The sequence below is a fragment of the Athene noctua genome, chromosome 1, assembly GCF_965140245.1.
Source record: "Athene noctua chromosome 1, bAthNoc1.hap1.1, whole genome shotgun sequence".
Taxonomy (NCBI): domain Eukaryota; kingdom Metazoa; phylum Chordata; class Aves; order Strigiformes; family Strigidae; genus Athene; species Athene noctua.
Genome location: NC_134037.1, coordinates 238,200,137 through 238,226,560, shown reverse-complemented (window position 1 = coordinate 238,226,560; position 26,424 = coordinate 238,200,137). Strand labels below are relative to the sequence as shown.

Genomic DNA, 26,424 nt, shown 5'->3' with positions numbered 1-26,424 from the left:
CAAAAGGTCTTCTTAATAGACCTTTTCAATATTCTGATAGTAGGTGCCTTACATTTCAAAAATACAAATAGTTTCTAGTGGCTCTTCATTTTATAATTACGTATAATTGTTCTACAGATCCCGAAAAATATCTATCCTAACGGATGCTGAACCACTCCCACCCTCCCCACCTCACCACCCCAACAATCAACCAATCCAATGCAAATTAAGAAACCATTGTAACAAAAAACTTACCACACAGAGCCCACTACATTGATGAAGTTAAGTCCTGCAGGGTTTGCCATGACCTGGGTGGAGGCTGTTCCTGTAGTAATGGATGTTACCATGGTGGAAAGAGGAATGGTCATTACAGGCAGTGCCTGGCTCAGAGACATTTGCTGCTGAGCAAACGGGGTTAACAAAGTGGGCTGAGGGGTGAAGCCTGAATCTTGGGGAGTAGGGGTGGCAGAAGGGGTAATAGGAGTTGAGCTCTGAGCATCAGGAGGGTGTGGGGTCGATGAAGGGGTGTTGGTTGGAGTAGGAGTAGATGGTTTAGGAGTTCCAGACCCTGCTCATTGAGAAAAATAAAAAGTACTAGTTTGTTATAAAAGGCCAGTCCTTTTTGTATAATAAGGTTAATGGAATCTTATTTAGCACTGTCAATTTGTTCCATTTTTCAGACTGCAAGTGTTAATTTCTACATGACACGAGTGTTGCAGCACGCACTCATTGTTAAGGATGCAGTATAATCGCACAGAAAACCTATTCTCCATGCTTAATTCCTTAAGCCATAGACAAGGATTGGTACCCTCCATTAAGTCCTTCCATAATTTATCGTACATTAAGTCATAACTCCATTCAGAAGTACTTAAAACAATTCCTCAGTGACCATTTTAACCTAATTAATGTTTTTGTCCTAAACTGTTAAACATATAGTCTATATACACTGCCTGTACAATAGCATTGTGTTAAAAACATATCATGGAAAACAACAGATTCAACAAAGAACATACACTACTTGAGTAATCATGGGGTTGATCTAAATCTCATCAGATAGCTAAACTCCCATTTGCCAAATTTGGATCAAATAAAATTAATTTAGTATTTAAGAACCAGAGGATAATACTGCATCTTTAAAAGTTACTGTGTAATTCTGTTTAAATGTAGCATATATAGCTGTATTTGTTGTGGATGCAGTAAGCACAGTTTATCAGTAGAAAAACAAAAGCCGCCCAAAAAGCTTGAGTTTTTTTTTTTTTTTTTTTTTTTGTTTTTGGGTTTTTTAGCTTTCATGTCCTGCAGAAAGAAAGGAAATAAATGTGAACGTCCAGCTATTGTGACCAGAGCCTTAAAGTAACAACTGTGTGTAGCAGATTTACACAATTCATAGCACTAACATAAAGAGTAAATATGTTAGAAGAAAACTTTTAAGTTTTCTTTTTTTCTTTGTGCAAAACAAGAAGGCAGAAAAGTTACACCTTTTGAGCTATCCAGATTTTATATTATTTAATGCAAAAAGCATATTTTAATACTGTGCAGGATACTGGAATGTGCAGTATACAATTGTTCTTAAAAAGCTGAAAAACTGCAGCTATGATTTCTCTTTGTACAAATCTGTTCACAAAATGTCTCAAGACGCATACACGCTTTAAAAAATGTTTATGATCTATAGCTATGATTACAATGACCCTGTCAGTGTTAATGAAAATACTTAAACTAGGATGTCACTTATTACTGAAATTTACATTTTAACACCTGAGAATATGGTGCTATCATCAGCAGCATCACCACCACACTTGCAATCAGCAATGATTTGTAAAACAGTGTAGGAGTGTTTTAAAAAAATCATCTTATCGTTTATTGTATCACCACCTTGGGACTGATCAGATTATATACATACATAGAGATACAACTGCACCAGCTCCTATAACATTTAAAAAACCAGATGCTTAAATTATGTAAAGGCAAACTGATCTAACATACTGTTTTTACACTGGAAGAAAAAAACTACACTTTGGAATTTTATCTCATCACATCATCTATCAGCCTTTCATAAATGAGATCATACTAATTGCATAAAATGTATTAAAACGTATACACAGAGGGTGCATACATATATACAGAAAAAACAAACACATTACAGTAAACATAAAATACATACAGTGAACAAGAGACCTGCCTAAAGCTGCACAACTTATACAATTTAGGGTACGCTGTACACTTAAGTTTCATCATTCCACAGGTTATGAAGTTTATCTCAGGAAGCATTTATGCAAAAGCCTAAGATTTAATGGAGAATTTAGGTCGTGACTCACTTTGTGAAGAGCTCGCAGGAGACATGGCAGCTGGAGAGAGCATGCTAACTTGATTAAGATCCATAGATTGTTTCCGAGAAAGACCAGGAGGCTTAGAAGGAGGAGGTGGAGGAGTTGGGGATTTTAGATGGCCACTTGACTGTTGTGAACTAAAAATATTACCTGAAAAGGCATGATTAAAATACATTATTGTTCTGTGAGTACATTAACTCAAATATTTGCTACTATATTGTTCACAAAAATCGCATCATCAGAAATAAAAAAAAATTACGCTCTTTTTGCAGATAAGATACTTTTTAAAAATTAAATCTTTAGAACAGGCAGAACACATAAAAAGGAAATGCCCAAGTCAATAATTACCTGAAGAGCTACTTCCTGAACTTGAAGGTAATTTGATGGGAGGAGGTCGGTGTTTTACACCTTTCCCCAATACTGAAGACTGAACAGAGCCTGATATACTTTCTGGCTGCTAGGAGAAAGAAAAATTAACACTACCACAGCAATAATGTGAACTTTACATATTTGACAGAAAACACAATTAAACTAGTTTGTATTAGATTTCTTACAACCACAACAAAATTCCCTTCAAACATTTCAGATTTTTATTTTTATTTATTTAAAAAACATAACCTATGGTCAACTAGATAAAATGTTTACCATCAAGAAGCAGTTTGAAAGTGCTGGTAATATTTAAACTGAGCAAAAAAAAATTTTTTTTTAAATTGAGGAGTTTCACTTTTCTCTGCAATTCTGAAATCATTCTTAGTAATTTTCACAAACGCAAGTGACAGATGCACTTTAAATAAAAGGAAAATTTGGTCTTATTTGAGAAATTGATATAATTTCATTCAGTCACCATCTGTATATATTTGCCATTTCCAACCAAGACTAATTTAGCAAACAGGATCACATTTCCTGATTTTGGGAGTAGGAATTTAAATACATTCAGGGAAATCCTGAATGTACAGAAATCAATACACATTTTCCCACTGACTTCAGTGACATCAGAACTTCACTAATCTTTTTAGAGGAAAGGTGTTCCCTTTTTGTTTATTCTTATAACCTACTTATCAGGTTGTGTAAACGTAAATTAACTTCAACTAATCAAGTCTGTAGTTCTCAGTCACACACAACAGCCCCTAAATCCATAATTCCAATAGAATTACACCATCACAAGACTCATCAGTGAAACACATTTACAGTTACAGTCTATATCTCTTTATAAAGCAGGTATCCCATAAATGAAAGTAATGTCTAACTAAACATACAGTCCCCAAACTGCTGAAACTAGAAAATGAGGCTGTCAGTATAGTGAATGGAGTATTTAATGCTGAAGCCTAAGTTAGATGTGCATAGGCTAACAGATCAGAGCCCTCAGCGTTGTGCAGAATCAACCATTTTGGAAAGCTTAGCTTCCACTGATTCTCAGTAATAAGAGACATTCCCTCTACGTGTTTCTAATTGCTTGCAATGTAAAAAAGAAACTTTTGAGGAAGATTCTGAGGACTACCTTTCTCTTCTACTATTGAAATCTGCTTTCTTCATTCTGAAAATAAAGACGCCCCGTTTGAAAGAGGACTAGATCATTAAATACAATAACCTGAGTAACTCTGGTCCAGCTTTCGGTGAGGTCTCAGAGAGCCAGACTAGATGACTTCCAGAAGTACCTTCTCACCCTCAGTTATTCTATGATTTTTTTATATATATATATATACACACACACATACATGTATATATATATATGTGGATACACACCAACAGAAACATTCATATTCCTTTCTGCAGTTGCTGGCCTCTGCATGCTGTTCTTGTAACTGACACCAAGAACTACCTCTTTCAGAGCAGTGCTGTTGCAGTTTAAAAGTAGGTATTTAGGGAAAAGAAGTAGCAAAGGAAATAGCCCAACAGACAAGAGTTCATTTACTAGTAGGAGTCTAAATACAGCTCACTGCTAGAGTACTGAATCTGACCAAGCAAGCCAGAAGCAGCAAGTAAAACACAAGGCAATGTCCACAAGCATGAGAATTTGAGAATGCAGGAATTTCTACCGGATGTGTGCATGCAAACACATGCACGCAGGAAAAAAAAAAAAACACACCACCAAAAACTTTAAAGTTTTCCTCTCCAAAGTAAAGAGAAAATAATTTTAATGACTTCTAAAGGTAAAAAGTTCAGGTACTGTATCTGCTTACTGTTTACTGACCTGTAAAAGCACATAGCTGCATTTTACTATAATAGGCTGTGAAAAGTTTATCTGAAGAGGGAAAAATACTACAACAAAACCCTGGACCTAACTATATTTCATACGGGGAAAAAAAAAAAAAGGCATGGCTAAAAGACATTTGAACAGTGAAAACAAGAGTGCTTTTCTCTAGCTTTTTCAATATGCTCGTATTGAATGATTATGATAATACAGCATTTAAAAATTAATTCAGAATGAAACTTTTAGATTAATTTACTTTTTAAGTGTGGATAGAGAAACTATTCTAATAATTCAATAATCAAGTGCAAATAAAAAGATATGTACGGCTCAATAAACTCACTTCCATTTCCTTCCCTGGAGAAAGATGACTAAGATTGACTGATCCACCTGAATTATGAAACATTTTCACAGGACATTTAGCTTCATTTTGTACCAACTCCTGATACTGGTTCACCACTCTGAAACAAACAATGAGGGCATATAAAGATTAACAACTTTCAACTTCTAAAGTAGATACGAGTATGTTACATAGTAATATATTTTATACCTAGGTATGTATATATGTAAAATAGATGCACGCATATAAAACATATCTATATCTTTATATACCTTTCTACTTTATGGTCCCGGGCTCTTAGATTTATGCTGTTTTAACTTTTAATCACTGTCTTTTTCTAAAGCAAAATACGGTTTGTTTAAGAAACACTCCTTTGAAGGAATATGCAAAATCATAGACAGAACAGTTCCCTTCTCAAAATTCTTTGGGTTATTGGTCAACGGGAACTCTATTCCCTTCACAGGAGTCCACAACCTTTTATAATGCTGTGTCCTCTGCTTATGCTCTCTGTGAAACAGTCAAGCCTCCTTTAACTTGAGGGCTATGTCAGATGAGGACTCTGAAAGCAAGGGATGAACTATGAGGTCCATACTGAACATCCGAGAACCACAGCAAAAGCAATCACTCTTCTTTGAGCACCAGAACAGCCAGGTCTTACTCTATGAGACTAACGAGCAGGGATGTATCCAGGAATTTAAAGCATCGATACCATCAGGCAAACGACTTTAAAATACTGTTCTACAAAATCAAATACTACATCTCTACTAATGTGAGAACTAGGTTCAGGGCATACCATTTCACAAACATGAGCAGAATTTATACAAAGTGACCTTGCAGAAAATCAAACTGAAGACCTGTTGCCACTTATACTCTGGCAGACTGAACCTCAGTGAAAAACGGCTGGAATATTTCCATTAGCTTACACCTAATTGCTATGAACTACGCTTTATTTTGGTATAGCACTGATTCAATATGCTATTATGTGACTAATGCAGATATAAGCAAGGGCCGCAAGATACACGGCAGAGGAAAGTACACAGTGTGGGGTTTTTTTAGCAATCAGATTTTAGACTGCCTTAAAATTACAGTATAATCTGAGTAATAAAATATACTGTATTCAAAAAGGTGGTCCTGCCCTCCTCCTCCTACTGTTTCTTCTTGTCCCAGTCCCTCAAACTCAGCTGCTTATTCTGATAGAAGGATTTGTGCAACCCAGTGACAAACATGATCAGGAAATCAATCCCAGTTAAAACTAAACCCCTGTATTATCACCGTTTTAGTTTTCAGCCAACCAATCCCCCAATTCAGTTGACAGCACAGACAGCAGAAGTCTCTATCAGCACAAAGGAGACAGGACAGAATAAAACCAAAGAGTTTACTGATCTAAATTATCTATTAAAACAAAATACATTATTATTGCTTTTTGCTCAAACCAAGGACTCATCTCCCTGCCAGGTGCGTAAGAGGGTGTGGGGGTAAGAGCTATGGCATTTACATCACCTCGAGGTCTCCTATGAAGGCACAAACACACAACTGGCTTTGACAGAGATTGCTTTTTAAAGGCTGTGTGCTCATATGCATAAAGAAACAGGTACCCAATGTCATGCACACTGACACACATTCAAAGAATCTCAAAGAGGTTCAATTTTACTGCCTCAGTTATACCAAAATTGCTACTCTTAATCATTCTACAACTAAAATACACCAGAAAACTGTTTTGTTCCTTGCTTCTCTGAGAAAGCTGAATCAGGTAATGCACATCACAAAATTAAGTTGTATATATCTAAGTCCTAGATAACACTTCAAAGTTCAAATGAACAATTTCTATGAATGCTAATTTACCATACAAAATGTCACGAGGAAATTCCTGCTAAGTGCTCTCAGAATTTTATCATTACCTGTGTAGTCAAGAATAATTGTGCAAATAACTAACATGCTTGAAATTTATGTAGTGGGACAAGCTGTATTCATGTATTTACTTTCTTCTATTCTTCCTTGCTTGTTATAGAAACTGCACACTGTATCCTACTTCTTGTTGTGATGATTAACTCCTCTTATTTTCCTCATCTGCTCTGCATCCGTTTCCATAACATAACATTAGCAGTCATAATGGCTAGAAGGAACAAAATTCATTATTTGGCATCAAGCCAAATGGTCGTACATACTATATCAATTTACCTTTCAGCATCAGTCTTCGAACCAATAAGGAACCTGAAATGTAAAATGTATAATACATTTTCAGCCATGAATTGCTCTAAAAACATGTTTTTATAATCACAAAACTTCAAACAAATGTCAATGCTGCTCTTTTTTCAGACCTGCTGAAAATACAAGGGATACTCTATCCATTGAATCGACTGGGTATTATTTAGTCCTGGAAATACAAACTTGGCTTCATGACTATATATACAGTATACACATATGGTCTAACATGGTCTCCCCTTTAAGAGTAAATTACCTAGAAAGCAAAAGGCAGAATACAGAAGTTCTGTATTTTATACTCTCAAAAATAACTGCTACAGAATTGCTACTGTAAAAAGGAAAAGTTATGTATAAAACAACATATCATTACACTCACACTGAAATATAAACGTAAGTGTCCTGTGGGTATATCAAAACCAGCCCTACCCGTAATATTATAACATACATTTAGTTTCCACTGTTTGATTTTACTTATACAAATTTTGATTCCTCATGATTTTCCAGAACTCCTAAATAAGCATTTCTCTTCTATGTAATACTTATGGCTTGCAAACTTATTACTTCAGTGATTTTTTTTTTTCTGTAAACACTACAGACCTTTTCTCTGTTTCTCTAGCTCAAAAATCCTATCTTCCGCACCTTTCACTTCATATGACATTTTTCTAATGAGGAAGTATCCAAATTTTTATGAACATCAACTGGTAATGTCTTAAAAATAAAGGACTACAGCAATGATTTCCAAAAAAAACCCAGGCATTTAACACCTGTAAATCCTTTTAATTCCCAGCCTTATTACACAACTGTATTCTAGCACTGCTGTTCTAGGAAAATCAGCACTAATATGTGTGCTGGTTTTGGCTGGAATAGAGTTAATTTTCTCCACAGTAGCAGGTAAGGGGCTATGTTTTGGATTTGTGCGGGAAACAACACTGATAACACAGGGATGTTTTCACTGCTCCTAAGCAGTGCATACACAGAGGCAAGGCTTTTCTGTTTCTCACACCACCCCACCGGGAAGCAGGATAGAGGTGCAGAAGTGGGGAGGGAACACAGCTAGGACAGCTGATTAAAGGGACATTCTGTACCATATGGTTTCATGCTCAGCATACAAAGCTGGGGGAAGAATAAGGAAGGGGAAACATTCAGAGTGATGGCATTTTGTCTTCTCAAGTCACTGTTACTTGTGATGCAGCCCTGTTTTCCTGGAGACAGCTGAACACCTGCCTGTCGACGGGAAGCAGTAAATGAATTTTGTTTTGCTTTACCTGTTAAACTGTCTTTATCTCAACCCACAAGTTCTCACTTTTACCCCTCTGATCCTCTCCTCCATCCCACTGGGCTGGGTGTGGGGGTGCAGAGTGAGCAAGTGGCTGTGTGGTGCTTAGTTGCCAGGTGGGGTTAAACCACAACAGTATGGAAAAAAAACAGTAAATAGCTCAGTCTAGGGATAAAATATCCTGAGTATTAAGAAGATTTTAAAAATTTAATAAATAGTAAGATAGGTATTACATACTAGACAATAAAAATAACTTTCATTAACAAAACTGAAGCTTGCTCAGGAAAACTGCTCTTGGTCTTACTGAAATTTATAAGGTGTACTCTGCTGCACATGTTCCTTCATACAAAGAGTCTAGTACACACAACAAAAAGAGCCAAGAATAGAGAATCTTTGTAGAACCACAGCCGACAATAGCAGATTCAAAAGAATTCAAAATGACAAAGCTTCATGTTTTTCTTCATGATTTATTTAGCCTAAGTTTCTCTGTGTAAGGGTAAACATAGTATAATCAAGTCTTATGTTTTTACAGCATCAACAATCAAAATTATGAGTAACACAAAAAGAGTGCTAACAGTGTCTCTGCAATTTCAGTGGGTTTTTTGTTGTGTTTTTTTGGTTGTTTTTTTATTTTTCGTTGGGGTGGTGGTATTAGTTTTGGGGTGTTGTTTGATATTTTACAATATATCTTTAATGTAAAAGAACATGCAGGTTTAACATAAAAGTACATTTAAGATATGACGGTTGCTTGAACAAATTTTGTTTTTGTTGCAGTTAAAAAAACTCTTTAGATTCATTAGCCGAATTTTTCAAACAGAAGTCTTAAATTCGATTTCCAGCTCTGGAGTATTTTTATGACTGAAAACGGTAAGTAACACTTGTCTTCATCTATCACATCACCGTTTAAAAAAATATGTAACTTACTGTGATGGAGTTAATAGGTTGTCATTTTCCTCATCACCTTTGAGTGTCTGAATTTTACCATAATACAAGGGATTGCCAAGAGACTGAAAAATGGTCAGTTTTGTTTTTTGAAGCTGATTACCGACTTCACATTCAAACACATAATCATCTTTTATTTCCTAAAAAGACACAATAACCAAGTCAAACAAGTGATAACAGAAGCAGCTAGTAAAATGTGCCAGTTCTATATAATACAATAAGAAACACTCTGTAAGAAAGGTAAGTAACACTCTATAAAGGGGTGCATTATCTAAAATTAAATTAATTTGAGAAGAAATTATCTAAAGGGACAAGAGCAAAAAAAAAAAACATTTATCATGTCTTAAAAATACAAAAACATTGCAAAGCCTAAACAATCATGTTAGATATGGAAAGGCAAACTGGGTAAACAAATACAGAAACAGTTTTATATAAATTATGACAATGTAAATAAAATGTTCCCAGTAAAATGTTGGAGATGAAGATTAAGTTCTATGGGAAAGTATTACTTTTTGCTAATATGAAACTACAAAGACATCATGATTGATGCTGTTAATAAAGATAGTATCTTGCCTCTGAAATTACAAAGAGTTAATGAATTTAGTTATGGCTAATTATATTAAATGACTACTGCTTATCAAATCACGTCATTTCTGCCAAAATCCTTAAGGTTCTACTTAAATACTGCAGCAAGCTTTTTGTAAGGGGTATTTAATATTAATTAATCTCTTTCCAAATTTAACATTTTGATTTTAACGGAACTTCTTTTCCATTAAACTGAGTATCTGAGTAAACAAAGTAATTTGCTGAGCAGAGTACTGCTCCCTGGAAATTATTATGCTTTCTTTACTGTACAGAAACAGCACATGTTACTTGGGAGATTAAAGGTGCTTTTCCCTGTATTTCTGGAAAACCTGAGGAAATTGCAAGACTGATCATATGCATGCTGCACTGTATGAAATTTTAAGTATCTGTGGTAAGCCTTCTGTGTCTGTATAACCCATGGAAGATTAATGAAATCAGGGGAGGGAAGATTATTTCAACAAAGTCAGAGTAATGTGGGAATAAGAGACATTTTAACTAGAGATAGAGCAGTTTGGCCAAAGGTCTAAACTACTCACATGTGCTGGCCAGACAGTTGGTTGTGAGTCATCAGGCTTGATAGACTTTTCCACTTTGGCATATTTTTCCACCTTAAAGAAAATGGAGATATCAGAAGAGAAAGAACAACAGTCATATTGGGACAGAGTTAAAGTCAGTCTAGCACTGCTTCTTGTTTTTAAGAGTGGCTGACATGATAGTCAAAAGGCAAGTACAAGAAACAGAGAAAGATAGCTTGGTATTTTGTACAGTGTCCCCTCTTTGTATTACACATTCAGAAAAAATAACTTTAAGAACCTTCAGAAATTTACATTTATTCTGTTACACTGTATTTGCTATGTTAAACTTAACGGAAGTGTGAAACACGGCTTGAGACTACAGACTGAAATCACTGCCTGTGATGAGGAATAGTTAAGAAATTTCAGAATACCAGTTAACTCCTAAAGACTCTGATTAGGTCAGGTACAAGACTGTTGAAGTTCAAAGAGAGAGAAGGTTTGTACAAACTTACAGCATCATTTAGTGTGTAATGCACACTCTTGCTAGCCCTTTTAAGTCCAAAGCTACAATCTTGTCTAGTCTACTGAGTCCCTTCTGTAACGCTAGTAGTATGTGTTTTGGCAGTGGCAGAAACCAAGAATGTGAATGCCCCCGAGAGAACGTTCAGAGCCATCAGAAGAATTCCCAACTGGAATTCTCTGTATAAAAAGTTAAACTGTTGAAAAATATTATGTCCTAGAGTATCATAACATGTCAGAAAAGAAAAATTTCTAACAATTTGAGAAGTGACTTAATTTTTAAATAATTACCTTACCTCTTTTCACAGAATCATTCAGGTTGGAAAAGACCCTTGGGATCATCGAGTCCAACCATCAGCCCTACTTCTCCCCTACACCATATCCCTCAACATCTCATCTAAACGACCCTTAAACACATCCAGGGATGGTGACTCCATCATGTCCCTGGGCAGCCTATTCCACTGTCTGATCACTCTTTCTGTGAAAGATTTTTTCCTCAAGTTTTTCCTCCAGTCTAAACCTCCCCTATTGCAGTTTAAAACCATTCCCTCTTTTTCTATTGCTAATTACCTGTGAGAAGAGACCAGCACCAACCTCTCTACAATGTCCTTTCAGGTAGCTGTAGAGAGTGATGAGGTCTCCCCTCAGCCTTCTCCTCCTCAAACTGAACAGTCCCAGCTCCTTCAATCGCTCCTCATAGGATTTATTCTCCAGGCCCTTCACCAGCTTCGTTGCCCTCCTCTGCACTCGCTCCAGCACCTCGATATCTCTCTTGTACTGAGGTGCTCAAAACTGGTCACAATCCTCCAGGTGTGGCCTCACCAGTGCAGAGTACAGGGGGACTGTCACCTCCCTACTTCTGCTGGCCACACTATTTCTAATCCAAGCCAGGATGCCGTTGGCTTTCTTGGCCACCCGGGCACACTGCTGGCTTGTGTTCAGCTGCTTGTCAATTAGAACCCCCAGATCCTTTTCTTCCAGACAGCTCTCCAGCCACACCTGCCCAAGCCTGTAGCCATGCAGGGGGTTGTTGTGGCCCAAGTGCAGGACCTGGCACTTGGCGTTGTTGAAGCTCATCCCGTTACAGTTGGCCCACAGACCCAACCTAGCCAAGTCTCTCTGTAGAGCCTCCCTATCTTCATGCAGATCGACAGTCCCGCTTAACTTGGCTGTCATCTGCGAACTTACTGATGATACATTCTATTTTTTGTATTATCAGACAACTTCAAATAGACATGCTCACTGAACCCACAGATGAACAGTACTAAAGATCTGTTTGCAGTGTATCTCTCAAACTATCATGTTACAATTGTAAAGTATTCCTGTATGGTTTAGCTTGTGTTTATACTTCACATACAGAGAAATAATTTTAAATGTTAAAGTTGCTCCCATTTTTTAAAGGTCATTCTTTGATACTGGATACTCTTTAGTCACTTCTACATACAATAAAATGTTTAATGCAATTGCTAATGGTAACAACTGGACTTACATCCACTTCAGAAGGTGCAGTCAAGTAACAAGGGTTCTGTTTCCACATATCTACGCACTGGAAGACGAAAAACCAGTATTAATATATTATAAGTAGTTAGAAGTATATGCACCTATGTCTCCAAACACTTACATTTCCAGCTTTGGAAATTTTGAGGTCATACTGCTGGGCTCCTTTCCTCTCCTTTCTTTTCTGTAAGTAGTCAAGTAGTCTGAGCTGAGGCGGAGTTGAATAGTGAGCTACTTCCTGCTGTCTGTTCAGAGATGACCTTGAGTACCTTTTGAAGCACCTATGGTAAAGTGACAGATAAGTTTGTGTAACAATCCCCACTGACTGTGTATAAACATAAAAAAAATGCAGGGAAATGCTACTTAAATTGAGATTAAAAGACAAGTTTTGAAATGTTAATTTAAAATGGCTACACTGGATTGCACTGGACAACTCAAACCCTTGATTTCATATTTAAAAAAAAATACTAGTATTCTGTTCACGTGTTTCAGCACTAAGAATGGGATTATTTTTGAAATGCGTAATTGAAGCACACTGTCAAAATGAGTAACTAACTGAAAAGTTGCCAAACTTAAAATATTTGTATATTATCAGAGATTTCATTTCTGTCAAAAGATCTGTGTACTGCTTATGCAAGCATAAAGTTATAAACACAGTAACTATCCTCCATTCTTTGTCTCAAGCCAAACCCATTGGTACATTCATGCTGCTCTGGGCATTCATTAAACATCTTTGTCTATTTTTCTAGTTGAGTGTTTGTTGACCACCAAGCTCTAATTTTAACAGTAGCTCGATCAGTTTCACGCTTTACAATTTTTCAGACATTACCACTGGTTGTACATTAGCACAGTATTTTAATGCAAATCTAGTTCAAAATACTTCAGGAATTCTGACAGACCACTACTATATTTTCGTTCTGCAGAGTGAATACAACTCTTTTGGTAGAACAAATGTGAACCTTTTATAGCTTTTGTGGAAGAAAGTGAGCAACCATGTACAAAAGTTAAAGATTCTCAATGTTTTGTATATGGTGCACTCCACCTCAGTTTTAAGTTTTCTAAGATTCTAACGCTCCTACACTTCTGTTTAGCCTGAATGTGAAACATAAATAATTCCCTTGATTTCTTCATTCAGGATTAAGCTTGTACATAGCTTTTAACAAATCAGCGACCAACATGTAACATATCCATTTATAAATTTTACATTACTGAGCTGCCATCTGACTCAGCTTACATCTGAATTATGCAAAAAAAGTACAAAATCAAAACTGCAATATAACGTATTATGGTAAGAAAATTATATACACATTCTTTTGATATACAAAAATAAGCATATTACAGTTCTACAAATTTAAATACAGTACAATATTGAGCACTTAAAAATATGATCTAGTTTTTTGACTGTTCCTCATATTCCTAATATTTAAGTAGATATTACATACGAGAAGCAAAATTCTAACATAAAGCATTACTGTATTTTTTTTCTGACATCCTTCATAAAATTTGAAAAACAGTCTCAACACACTTCACACTAAAAACTACCGTTTCATGGGGCGAGTATTCATCTTCTGCTTGTTGTACAGGAGTCTGTTTGTAGTACAGGTCACTGCTATTGAAGGATCAAGACACAAAGGCTCTGCTGTAGCCAAAATAAGTTGGCTCTCAAGTAGGAGTTTGTCTTCCTGTAATATACACAGCTATTAATAAATGTAAAAATATGAAGACTTTTACACTACTGTTGATATAAGTTGATATATACCTACACATACATGCACATTATTTTGAAGTAAACTGAAAAAATTGAGTGTGGATAGTCAAAAAAAGAAAATATTCAACAGTTAAGTATCACTAATCATTATTATGAGTTCGAGCTTTGAATGGGGTTTCCGACAGGAAAAGAAATCCTTCTGAAAATTAGGGGGCTTGTTCTGGTTTTTTTTTTGCTTTTTTTTGTTTGTTTTAAACACAGTACTAATGGCAATGAAATCCATTTTCTGTCAGTGATTTGTAGTGATTTACCGGCAATCAGTGCCATTAAAGATGATCTACCTGGGACTTTAGGTTACAATTTGAAATGGATTTGAGCATGATTGTGGTCTGAAACACAAATGAGCACATCACGTACACCACGCTATTCAGCACTTAACTAATTAAACTGTACAACTGTAGTTACTTATGATTCTTTTTACTGTAACAGTATCAATAGCAAAATGATGCTAGAAGAGCAATTGTGTCATTAGACTCCAGCTGCTGTTCTGGGGCTGTATGTTGAAGATTAATGAAGTAAGGTAAACTAGTTAAGAGTAACTTCAATACTGTCATTTTCTGCATTACCAAAAAATTAAGGTCTGATTAAAAATATAATCAGTTGTATTTATCAGACTTTCTTAAATGAATAAGTAATTTAAATAAATTTTATTTTATTCTATTTTGTATTTACCGTATCACTGTAAAGTTTCAAGATAACTGCTAACCCACCTGCGTCCATTTGTGGTTGTCACTTGTTATTGAATGCACGTCACAAATTAAAGTCTGAGGAAGATGACATAATGGTAATTAGCTTTCAACTAAATAAGATTTCTTATGTTTTTCATATCCAGTCTAGGAACTACCATAACCCTGAAGAATTACTTAAAACACTACTTACCTGCATTGTAGGACGCAAAAGAATGTGCTTGCTTTGGTATGTTGGAGATTTCATGTTACCAGACTGCCTATAGTCACGTATCTCTGCTATGACACATCCACAATGAAAAATATTAACCTAGTTGAAAAAAAAACCTTGTAAATAAACAAATATTTACCAATCTGCCTTAATCAGTGCCTCCAAAAATAAATTTGTGATATATCATATAAAATTCAGTGATACTATGAATAAAACTAACCACTTATTTTGTCAGACCAGTGGTCTTTACTACATACCCAGACATACCTAAAATACAAGCTTCAAATGTAGTGTTTTCACATGCCAGCAATGTAGTTTTAAGAAAATTCCATGCCAAATATTTCATAATGACAAAGAACAAAGGACATTTTGCTAGAGCACAGAGCTGAAGTTGTTTGGCAGCGTTAATCACAGCAATTTCTCTTCTATCCCATCCTCCCCAATATTTTTTTTCCTATATATCAATAAAATATATATTTGGTGCATTAAATATTAGAGCTTCAAATCCACAAGTGTTTTACATCTTGTGGCTGGAATCACCTATGTGAAGCATTCAAACAAAGGTCTATCTGGGTACAAAACCTAAGTTCTTTTTGAAAAACAAAACTTTCAAACCTGAGATTTTTCTAAAAGATCAACCAAAATAGGTGGTAGTTCCTCTGCATCCAAATATTCAAGCAGCTCTCCTTCCTCATAAGGCAGCCGAATGGTCTCAGAATCTGAATTTAAACAAAACATATTGCTTTTCTTTGCCTTTCAAGTTCAAACTTTAACAATGTGAAATCTAAAACAAGCTCACCACAGGAAAAAGCAGGGCCAGTGGAAACCTATCCAAACAGGCTTTTTTTTTTTTTTTTTTTTTTTATAGTGTTAATTTTTATATCCATTTCTGTTTCCAGAGCTTTTTTTTGCTCTTATTGTGCCAAAAGGCAACATGCCTTAATAGCTCAATGGGACAAAATTTTGGCTCTCAGCTGATATGCTGTATGCTCTTATTGCACATCACAGTACCAGTGGCATAAAGATGCAACCAAACTAGAACATAGATGGCCTTTAGTCAGACCTAGATTTAGGAAACAGTGAAAGAAACAATGTGACAGAAGGAACCTGAAGTCAAAGAAACTCAGATAGCTAAGGGGAAATGAGAGAATGGAAAGCTATCCAAAAGACTCATAGCTACTGATTTCTGTTGTACTGTTACAGACCATTTCCAAGCGCCTCACAGCTTTATGTAAAATTTTAATTTAAGTACAGTTGCTTTGGATTTTTTCTTTTTTCATAAGGGGTTATGTTAGAAGTGAAACAGTTAAATGTAAGCAACATTACATCTTAACTATTTAGAGCATTCCAAGTATTTTTAAAAATTAAAGAGCAGAAATATTACCTGAACCATTTTTTCCCCTGAGCATAAGTGAATAACCCTCATTTCCCGGATAGAGGTTCACTACCAGACATGACAACGTCTCCTGCATAACCAGCTTCTCAAGTAAATTCACATTTCGCCTCAGCTTCTGCTTTAAAAGTAAACATTGCTCATGAACATAATACTATCAAGTAATTAGTAGAAATAAAAACAATTGCTAGAGTATTAGTACTATTTAGATTAATGTTGAAGTACATATATCTAAATGAGCCCAGTTAAATTCAATTGGGCTGTATTCAACAGAGTATGTGTATTACACATACTTATACACATTTTTTTAAAAAAACCCCACTCATTTAAATTAAAAAAACCCTTGAATTGTAAACCCACAGACAACACAGTTAACAAGAATAATCCCATGCTACAATGTTATAAATCTACAGTGCACTATTATTTGTATTGTTTCTGTGAGCATCATTTACACATGATACATTGTCTGATAACAACAACAAAATATTTAGTACTTTCCAATATTTCTAACACAAGCAGATATTTCTTTCCAGGTTTAAAACATTAAATTACAGCATTTGGAAGCTTAATTGCACTGCCTTGTCTGTATTTGCTGAAATCTGATCCAGCAGCTGCAGAGGCTATTCCCTTGTTTAACTGTAAGAATCTTTTCCACATGTAACAGATTTTTAAAATCAATTAGTACGTTTCAAAGATCCCATATGCATCCTAGAAATTTCAACATTTTAGAATTCCCCTTAGAAGTTAAAACAATTAATTTTAACCCTCAGACAATTTTACACCTTCTTGATGGAGGCTAGACTTCACAGCTGAATACCAGGTCTGGGTGGAGCCATTCATTGCTAACCCTAGAGCTCTGCTAAACCCACCCAACTACCAATTTCACATACATCCAACTACGTAGTACTGGGCTATCTCTGTTTGAACAAATTTACTTTCCAGAAATATTGAGAAGATAGAAAGCAGAATCATTAATTACAGGGCAAAGAACTAAGAGAAAAGGACCGAAAACCAAACTCCAAATCCCACAGCAATATAATCCGGCAGATCATTTTAACAGGTATGAAGAGACAAAGGAAAAAAATCTTTTCCATCTCCTGCTATATAGTGATTTTAGAACCACTGCCAAAAGTTAACTCTTCCCCATGCATCATGAATTATAGTGACTATACCTTACCAGCTTTTACACTTTAGAAATCACAGAAACTAACACGAACTAAAGGACAAAGCAGCACATAAAGAACTGGAGGAGCAGGGGAGAACAGAGGGAAACATGCCATGGCAACAACAGAGGTAAAGACTGCTCAGGAAAGCCTCAGAGAGGACTCTGGACATGCAGCCTGTTATGCAAAAACTTCTTCAATTTAAACTCCTATTAAGCTGCCCCAACATCTACCCCAAAACAGGAAACTGCATGTGCACTGCTTCAATCTTCAGACACATCAATAAGTAGGGGATATAGCTATTGGCCTTTCACTCAGACACAATATGAAGCAGCCTGAGGTATAGTCAATGCCATTTTGAGAGGAAAGTCAATACTCAACTACTCTGACATCTTTTCTCTTAACAACTGAGATAGTCATCTTTTGATGGAAAAATTTTTGTATTTTCTCCCCAGTGTTGGATAGATAACACTCATATATAGTTATGCAATGGCATTAAGTCAGAAAGGAATATGAGAATTTTTTAAGAGTTGACTTATAAAAGGATCATCAAGTTATGTAAGAGAGGTCAAGAAGAAATTATTTTTACTAAGGTTATATTTAAAAATAAAACAGGTGGTGATAAACAAAAAACAATTCCATTCCCCTGTCACTGGGACAGAATCAACGCTGGACAGAATCAATACTGCTTCTAGAAGTTGTTACTAATAAGATTGCTAACATTTCTAATCCAACTTTACTATTGTCATGAGCTGAAGAAAAAGGAGTATTCAATTAAGGGCATTACTCCATCCAAAATACAGGCACTGAATAATTTACACTAACTAGTAACAACTCACAGAATTTCTAAATAAACAATATTTTTTCCGCAGAAGTTTGTCTTTGTATGCAAGAAATAGCTATGAGATTTATTTTATGGAAGGCCTCTGCTCCTTAAACATCTTCGTAAGTAAAAATATCTGATAGTAATTCAACTGTAAATGTAATTGAGTTAATCACATCACTACATTTATTTGGAGAATGACATGTTAGTTTCATCTTAATTTTTAGGTTTTTTCAATTACAGTTGGCCAATTATGGCTTGGGGTGGGTTTTTTTTCCTCTTGTTTCACTTTTTTGGAGGTTAGGATGTTGAGATAGCAGGACAGGCAAAGGAGGAGTGAGGACAATCACACAGGCCTAAGAACATTTTAACACTGCATTCATATGACCTGAACTTCTTAAGACATAGTCTAAGCACATTTTAAAATATAAAGCCTCTCCAAGACATTGGAGTAAATTAGTATTCTAAGTACAAACCAACAACCAGGTAGTTACATTTCACTAAGCATGAAAACTTTTTATGACTACAAAAATCAGCCTTCTCCTTTGAGCTAGCTATCGGAGATACTAGCTCAGAGTGGATATTAAGCATTAGCTTCAGTCTTGCCTGGAAGGATTTTAAAGATCAAGGAGTGGCCCGAGGTGTATTACATTTCTTAAACATTCATTGCAGTGTATTGCAAGACCTTAGACACCAAGCAGCCAGGCCAGTTATACCGCTGTGTTACATCAGCTACAACTCCTAACTCTCCTCTCTGACTTCATCCACAGAAGAGCGGCACTCCTCCCTCCCGAACACGCATGGCAGTGACTGTGGGATGGCTGGAAAGCAGCTCAGAGAAGGCACAGGCGCTTCCTTCTGCATTCAGTGACTTCTGATGACTACCACTAAATGAGAATAGTGAGCACTCCTGCCTAACAAGACTGAAGTAGTGATTTCTTCTGTTTGTTACTCCTCTGTCCTTGGCTATGAGTGAAATGTTAATTTTAATACTTACTCTTCCAACGGTGCACTGGTGTTACACAAAACTATGATTTTATCTTTGTCATTACTGGTTTTCTTGTCCCTCACTGTAGCATCTTAAATTGCTTTTCCCACTTACCTTTACAACTGAAAAGTTGGCCAAAAAAACCCAACAGATCTTGTGGCTATTGACTATATCTCTATGAAATGGAAATCTAAACCAACTACTCCACGTTCTTCCCTTGACTTCAGACATGTTTCATTAATCCTAGCACTGCTTTACCATTGCATAGAAGATACATCTTGGAAGGTACAATTTTTGTCTCAACTTCAACAGAACTATTAACTATTTGAAAATTAACTTTACAAAGCAGAAAAAGCAAAGTTTTGTATATATTGACTGAAAAATAAAATCCAACTTGATGAAACAATTTGAGGAAGCATAGTTTTGTTGGCTACAAAACACAATTGCCTCTGTAATGGAGGCAAGAAAACATTTCAGTTTCATAAACACCACCTATGGCAAGTTTTTGCAGATCAATCTTCAAGAATAATGTGGTCTGAACAAAGTCTGCTTGTTTCACCCTAATGAGGTTAGTTTTGCTTTAAAGTGCATTCTTAAAGTCAGTTGTTTCCTCACCTTACACGTGCAAGTTAATTATATTTTATTCAAGAACAGAAAGAGCCATGCAATGTGATGTTTTATACAATTTCTCAAATCCATCCAATCCTGTGTATCATTCATCACTATTAGATATTAATCAAGGACCCAAAAACCCCACTAAAACAAACAAAACACGCCCACTTATCTGGCACCATGTGGTTTATTCGTGTATCGTAATTATTCATTCCCCACAGCTACCAGCATACCTCTTATCCGCTACTTTGCTGTAAAAAGTGCTTCTATGTGCTTTATTATTTTTGCATTAGTCCAACATGGAACTGAAGTGGCTTTCACTAACATTGTTCTGAAACTTTCATGCCTTCACACCGATGCTACCACGCGCAGCTGTCAGAAGGCACCAGCTGAGAAGAGGCAACCGATCAGTGATTTTTAGACCACCCTTTTTTTTTTTTTTTTCAGAGCTCCTCAGATTTGCCTGCCTAACACAGATCCTTTCAGTTCCTAGACCAGCTGTTTCCCCATTAGCGTTTAACTCTGTTGCCAAAACTATTAATTTTTTTTTCTTTCAACTAACTTTTAGGTACAGGAATGCTGCACACTACAGTCCAAATGTAACAAATTGTTCTAGATAATCACCTCAACATTGTTAGTTCTCTCTCCAGTGTGCAATCCTCTGCCAGCATTCGATTTTATTACCTTTAAAAACAGATGTGAGTCACTAGGTAGTCATTAGCCCTCCCATCACCTTGTTTTTATTTCAAACTGAACTAAGATAATGCTATTAAATGACATAGTTTAGTCTACAAAAGTCATAATAATTTCTCCTATACTCTGAGCATTATGTAACTACTACAGTAATCAGAGTTTATTCTTTTTTTAACAAAGGAATTAAATGAAATTTTAAAAAGTATTTTCTGAACTTGCCTGTTTAGACAGTAGTGAAAAGCTTCTCTGGAATTTCCACTTACCTTTATCTCAGGCTCTTTTTCACATTCTTCTATATATAAATCATAGAGTTTTTGAAATACAGATTTTCTGAAATTAAAAAAGCTTAAAATGTAACCAAAATTATATCAAAGAAATGCTATTTAAAAACTAAATACTGAAAGTCTTACTACCTTCCACTGGATAAATATTTTCTTTTGGGAGGTCTCTGACGGGCACTTTCAATGATGTACTAGAAAAGTAAATCAAAAAATAACATATATTACATAATATATATTACAAAGAAATTAAGTTCTAGCTACCATGCAACTTTAAACCATTACCAGCCAGTGTTCTACGTATACAGAAAGAAACTAACAGCTATGGTACGTGTTTCAAAAACTTACTAAACATAACCTGATGTATGTTACAGTCAGCAACAAGATCACACCTCAATTTGGCCATGAAACACAGCATTTCATGGTTATGGCATGAGTTGCATGCAAAGCCTTAAGTTTACATTCATGTTTTGTAATTACAGCCGTAAATATCACTGCTGTATTTAGTTCACACTACTGAAGTTAACATTCTAAAATACAATCAAATTCATGCATACTGGTTCAACACCACTTACAGATCAAGTCTTACTCAACAAAACCAACTTCAGGAAGTTTAATTTTCCCCTTGCCTCTTTCATTTAAACTAGTTTTCTCTACAGAGCTGTGTATTATAAATACAATTCATGTACATTAAATATTTGAATTAAAAATAATATGAAGAATGATACTATCCTACATTAAATGTAGCTTATACTCTAAGAAGATTTTTCCAAATCTCTATTGTTTGTCTGAAGTATTCTGATTAACAGCTTAGTTCACAATTTCAATGAAGAGAAGTTTGCCCACAGAGACATGTATATTCCATAATAAGGTTCAAGACAACCATTGTATCATGTCAGCATGAAAGAACATGAATGTGAAGGCACTTGCCTCTTTGTTCTAACTGGGCTACCCTTAAAAACGCAAACAGGATTTTGCCAGGTATTTCTACCAGCTGTCTCTGAATCACCACTGCACGGCTCTGCTTACTTCTCAACACACAGATTTTACTGTTTTAAAAGGAGAAAACTGAAGTCCTGCATAGTCTATCCTCACTACACCTGGTGATGTTCTCGGTACAATGGGTAAAAGACAAATATGAGACAGCAATTTTAGTGAGAATTTTGCAAAACCAGCGTTACACGTATGGGTGATTATTTATACACACACATATTTACATAACGTGTTCCACTACTGGTTTTCAGATTAAATATAAAAATACAGTAGTTATTTTTAAACTGAGAGACCAATATATTATGTGCAAACAAATAACTTGGCTACCCCTTACCTCTGCACGATCCAATGCCAGTTCTAAAGCTTGTTGCTGTAAGAATTACAAGGGATTTTTAGACATTACATTAACTGTTTAAACATCCTCATACATAAAAATACCACAAAAAAATCTATTACTATTGATATGAATTTATAGTTAGAAGACAGGCTCAAACATTCTTTGTCACATAATAAACTTAGCAGCAGCAACCTCATGTAACTGCACCAACAGTAATTAATCCCACTACCACGTGTCTACACCTCCAAGGTTTTGGCTAGATTATGAAGTCTTAGAATAACAAAGGCAATTAGAATTAAAAGTAGGAATAGAAATTACACCTAATAAAAGTAGTAACAAATATGAACTAAAACAATTAGAGATGACAAGTAGAAAATCTGTTCTCCTTTCTTAAACTGGCTACTAATTTAACAGAAAGACTAGGCCACAGTATCCCTGAACAGCTGTCCAGGAAGAAAACATTTAACTTTTAGACATTGGTGCCTAAGTATTAGTACACTTATTTTTCTACAATTTGGAAATGAAGATCTTGTGCTCAGAACACTACTTCTGCGCACAACACAATTTGGGAAGAGTTTCTTATGACGTACTGTTAAGTGACTAAGAAACAAATAAGGTTCTCCAATCCAGATTTCATCCAAGGTAGGCTAAGAAGCATGCACAATCCTAGGACAACACACCAAAATCTGAAAAAGTTTCTCTACATCCCATTACACAGTATATTCAATGGCATTTAATGGATTTAGCTCCCTTGGAATGCATTTCAAGGAGAGCAAACAGCTACACAGATAAGAATAATGAGTTCTTGGACTAAAATTTGGCAAGTATTTCAACCAGAATAAACAAGTACAAGCATCAAAAAAAGCAAAAGTCTCCCTTGGCCCCTAACTTCCCTTCTCTGACACTTATTTCAGCTCTGACACCGACTACATGCAGGAATAACGTGCCGCTGCTAAATGAACCAGAAAATAATATTGCTTCAGGACAGGGGAGAGACGACAATACAACGTCTTGTAGGAGAACACTTAGGGTTTGATTCAACTCCAGGTAAATCAAAAGAAGCAATGCATGCACTTCCGTGGCAGGTGGACAAACTCCTTAAGAATGTATTGGTGACAAGCTCCAGTAACAATAAAAAAACCTCTGTCACACGAAAAACAACTAACATAACCCCAGAGCCAAAACTTTTTAAGCAGGCTATACTATTCAAAAAAAGAGAGATGTGTTTAGGAGAATCTTCCACTCTTCAGTAAAGCTTAGAAACATTTGTAATAGGTACTTCTTCCCACATATATATTTGCGTTTTCCTCAGTTTAACCCATCCCTATCAGCTGTTTGTGAAAGCAAATAGCTTTACTCAAACTTCATGGAACAGAACGCACATAAGCCACGTCTGATACTCAGCAGTACCAGTTATTTCATACATTAGAATAAAATTCAGGGGAGAAAAAGATACTACAGTAACAACAAAGAAATATACAGCAAAAAAAACCTTAGGCCTTTTACTATTCACCTACAGTGTCTCTAATACAAAATTCCTTACCTGTTCTGGAAAGAAAAAAGCACTTGATGATGTGGCTATTACTGCCACTGTAGGACATTTAAATTTTCAAGTGTCTAGATGTTTATATGAAAATGGCAAATACTCATGCTTTCTACGTAAGCCTAGTGGATAACTGCATGATTTCAGACATTCAGTTCACTGACTGCTTGACATTAGGTAAAAACCCATGGCAATATTATCACCTGTGAATAGAAGAATACTATATGGAGGCAGGATTTGTACGTACTCAACTGTTCAACACCAGTCCTGACTGAAAGCACACCAGTAGCTTTATATGATAATTCTTATGATGCACTGGACAGTGACTAAGTGTTTAGAAGTACTCAAAAGCGATGAAAAAAGAAGTATCACAACTCAGGAGTGACAAGCAAAATAAAAAAAAATTAAGAGTGAAACATCAGTGGCATTCTCTTCACCAGCCAGCCAGCTAGCACACTAGAGCAAAAGGATCTGAAAATATATTATCTGAATCATAACTTACCATTGTAGTTGAAGCCAGGTGACCAAATGGCAAAAGAAGTACTTAAGAAGTTTGGTGCAGCAGGCAAAGAATCATAGTTTAAGGTCACACTTGGGGTACTGTAAAAATGAAGGAGAAAAAAATATCACTAAGAAACTAAATAATCATGGTATTTAAATACAACATTTTCAATAGTTAATTGTACTTTAACCTCATTTGCATAGTACCCTTTCCTCCTAAAGTAGAAATAAGAAAATTCCGTTCAGTGTAAGTGCAGAAGTTCCTCTTCTAATGACTCCTACTACTTTGCACAATCATTTTACATCAGTTATATTAAACAGTAAAGTAACAGTAAGCATATAACTGAAATTGTACAATCAAGTACTCTATTGCAGCATTCTACCTACACACCCCAAATATCACATCTACAGATGCACAGAAGGCTAGGACATTTAATGACAGGTAGGCAGAATATTTAGCATACCCTATTAGGTTTTTTGTTTTCCTTTTATGAAGGTATTATTCCATAGACAACACCTTCACTAGCAGTGCCTTCTAGCACTATTTTGAGATGTTAGTTTAATACTGACTCACAGTAGGCTGTCAATTATGAACTGAATAAAATTTGCACAGCACTAGCACCTCCCTCAGATGTCCTTGCCCTCAGATACTATGTCCCTATGCCATTTAGTTTTTAAATTCAGCTAGATAGTTGTATGAATAACAAACTTGCTCAAAAAATCCTCTCTTTAAATCCTGTTCTTTGTATCATTTACAGTGAAGAAATATGAAAATTGAAGTCAATTTTACTTTCGCATTTGAACATTATAGTGCCTCACTATACTTGAAACATTCATTTAAGAAATTCCACCACACATAATTTTAATTAGTAGAAATATTTCTGTTGCAGCTACATTCCACATCAGCCTTAGTTTTGGCAAACATCTTCCTAGATTTCAGATGACAGATGCCTGCTACCTCACACCTCCCTAAACCTTACTCAGCTGTTTCGGCGTACAACAAATTTCAATAGAAAAAACAAAACCAAACCAAAACCACAAAGAATGACTCAGAGCTCCCCGCAAGGCTGAAACCTGCCGGCTTCTGGCAGATGGCGAGGTGGTGGGCGCAAAGGAGCCCGCACCGGGTGGCCCAGGGGGGCGCCCACCCGCTGCCATCCTACAGGCCAGCTGCTTCCCGAGCAGCCTCTCCGCCGCCGCCCCGGCTCAAGCCGAAGCCAGGTCCCAGGAGCGGGGAGCCGAGAGCACCCAACCGGACTGCGACTGCGGCGCAGGTGCACGCCCCGGGCGAGCCGGGGAGCCCGATCCGCCCAGGTCCTGCTGTAAGCTCCCCGCCGAGCACCGCCAGGCGGGCAGCCGGGCCAACCGCACCTCCGCGCTCGCCGGGGCTGCCGCCGCCTCCGCCGACACTGGCCTACCTGCGAGGGCGGAGAGAGACCAGACGGAGCCACCGACCGCAGCAGCCAACCGGAAAGGGCCGTGTCAGGCCAAGCCGCAAGTCCACGCTGCGGCTGGGCCGAAGGGCGCAGGCCGGGCCCCCACCTCCCGCGGCCCACCCGGCCCGACCCGGCCCAGCCCGCCAGGGCGCAGGGGGCCGCCGCTACCCGACCAACAGCCCCCTCCCCGGACCGGGCTGGGAAGACCCGCGACGCCGATCGCCGTTACCTGCCGGCCTCCCGCGGGGCCCTGCCCCCCGCGCAGCGGCGGCCACCGCCGCCCGCTCATCCGCCCCCGCCGCAGCCCACCGCGGCGCCCCCGGCCGCTTCCGCCCCGCCGCTTCCGCTCGCTGCCGGAAGGGGCGGGCGCAGTCGCCATGCGACGAGCGGGGTTAGGGGGAGGGCGGGAGGCGACTCGCGGCGTCGTCATAGAGACGGGACGGCGGGCTCCGGGGCCCCGCCCCTTCGCGGGCGGCCCGCCGCGCCCGCTCGCGCCAGGAGTAGCCGGTGGGCGCTGAGGGGCGGGGCGGGCCCGGCCGGGCGGCCGCGGCGGGCGGAGGCGGTGGGAGGGGCGTCGTCCGAGGCCGAGGAGTACGTGGGGTTTAGTGGTAGTGAAGTGCCCGCATAGC

General features: G+C 37.3%; 1 protein-coding gene across 8 annotated transcripts in view; it reads right to left on the bottom strand.

Annotated features, from left to right (window-relative positions):
• Positions 1-26,137, bottom strand: part of SUPT20H (SPT20 homolog, SAGA complex component) — a 34,887-nt gene extending 8,750 nt beyond the window's left edge. For 4 of the 8 annotated variants that reach the window (XM_074914013.1, XM_074914049.1, XM_074914059.1 and 1 more), the window contains exons 1-19: positions 26,025-26,137; positions 24,361-24,458; positions 22,313-22,348; positions 21,121-21,179; positions 20,971-21,037; positions 16,420-16,549; positions 15,651-15,754; positions 15,018-15,134; positions 14,849-14,902; positions 13,913-14,052; positions 12,495-12,651; positions 12,363-12,419; positions 10,376-10,447; positions 9,237-9,394; positions 7,013-7,045; positions 4,838-4,955; positions 2,655-2,763; positions 2,295-2,456; positions 235-547 (exon numbers count right to left, since the gene is read on the bottom strand). In XM_074914013.1, the coding sequence (XP_074770114.1) occupies positions 235-547; positions 2,295-2,456; positions 2,655-2,763; positions 4,838-4,955; positions 7,013-7,045; positions 9,237-9,394; positions 10,376-10,447; positions 12,363-12,419; positions 12,495-12,651; positions 13,913-14,052; positions 14,849-14,902; positions 15,018-15,134; positions 15,651-15,754; positions 16,420-16,549; positions 20,971-21,037; positions 21,121-21,179; positions 22,313-22,348; positions 24,361-24,363 (1,889 nt within the window). In that variant the 5' untranslated portion in view covers positions 24,364-24,458; positions 26,025-26,137. The remainder of the gene's footprint in view (positions 1-234; positions 548-2,294; positions 2,457-2,654; positions 2,764-4,837; positions 4,956-7,012; positions 7,046-9,236; positions 9,395-10,375; positions 10,448-12,362; positions 12,420-12,494; positions 12,652-13,912; positions 14,053-14,848; positions 14,903-15,017; positions 15,135-15,650; positions 15,755-16,419; positions 16,550-20,970; positions 21,038-21,120; positions 21,180-22,312; positions 22,349-24,360; positions 24,459-26,024) is intronic. The other 4 variants (XM_074914077.1, XM_074914029.1, XM_074914021.1 and 1 more) reach the window with 3 other exon arrangements.
• Positions 26,138-26,424: the final 287 nt, after the last annotated feature.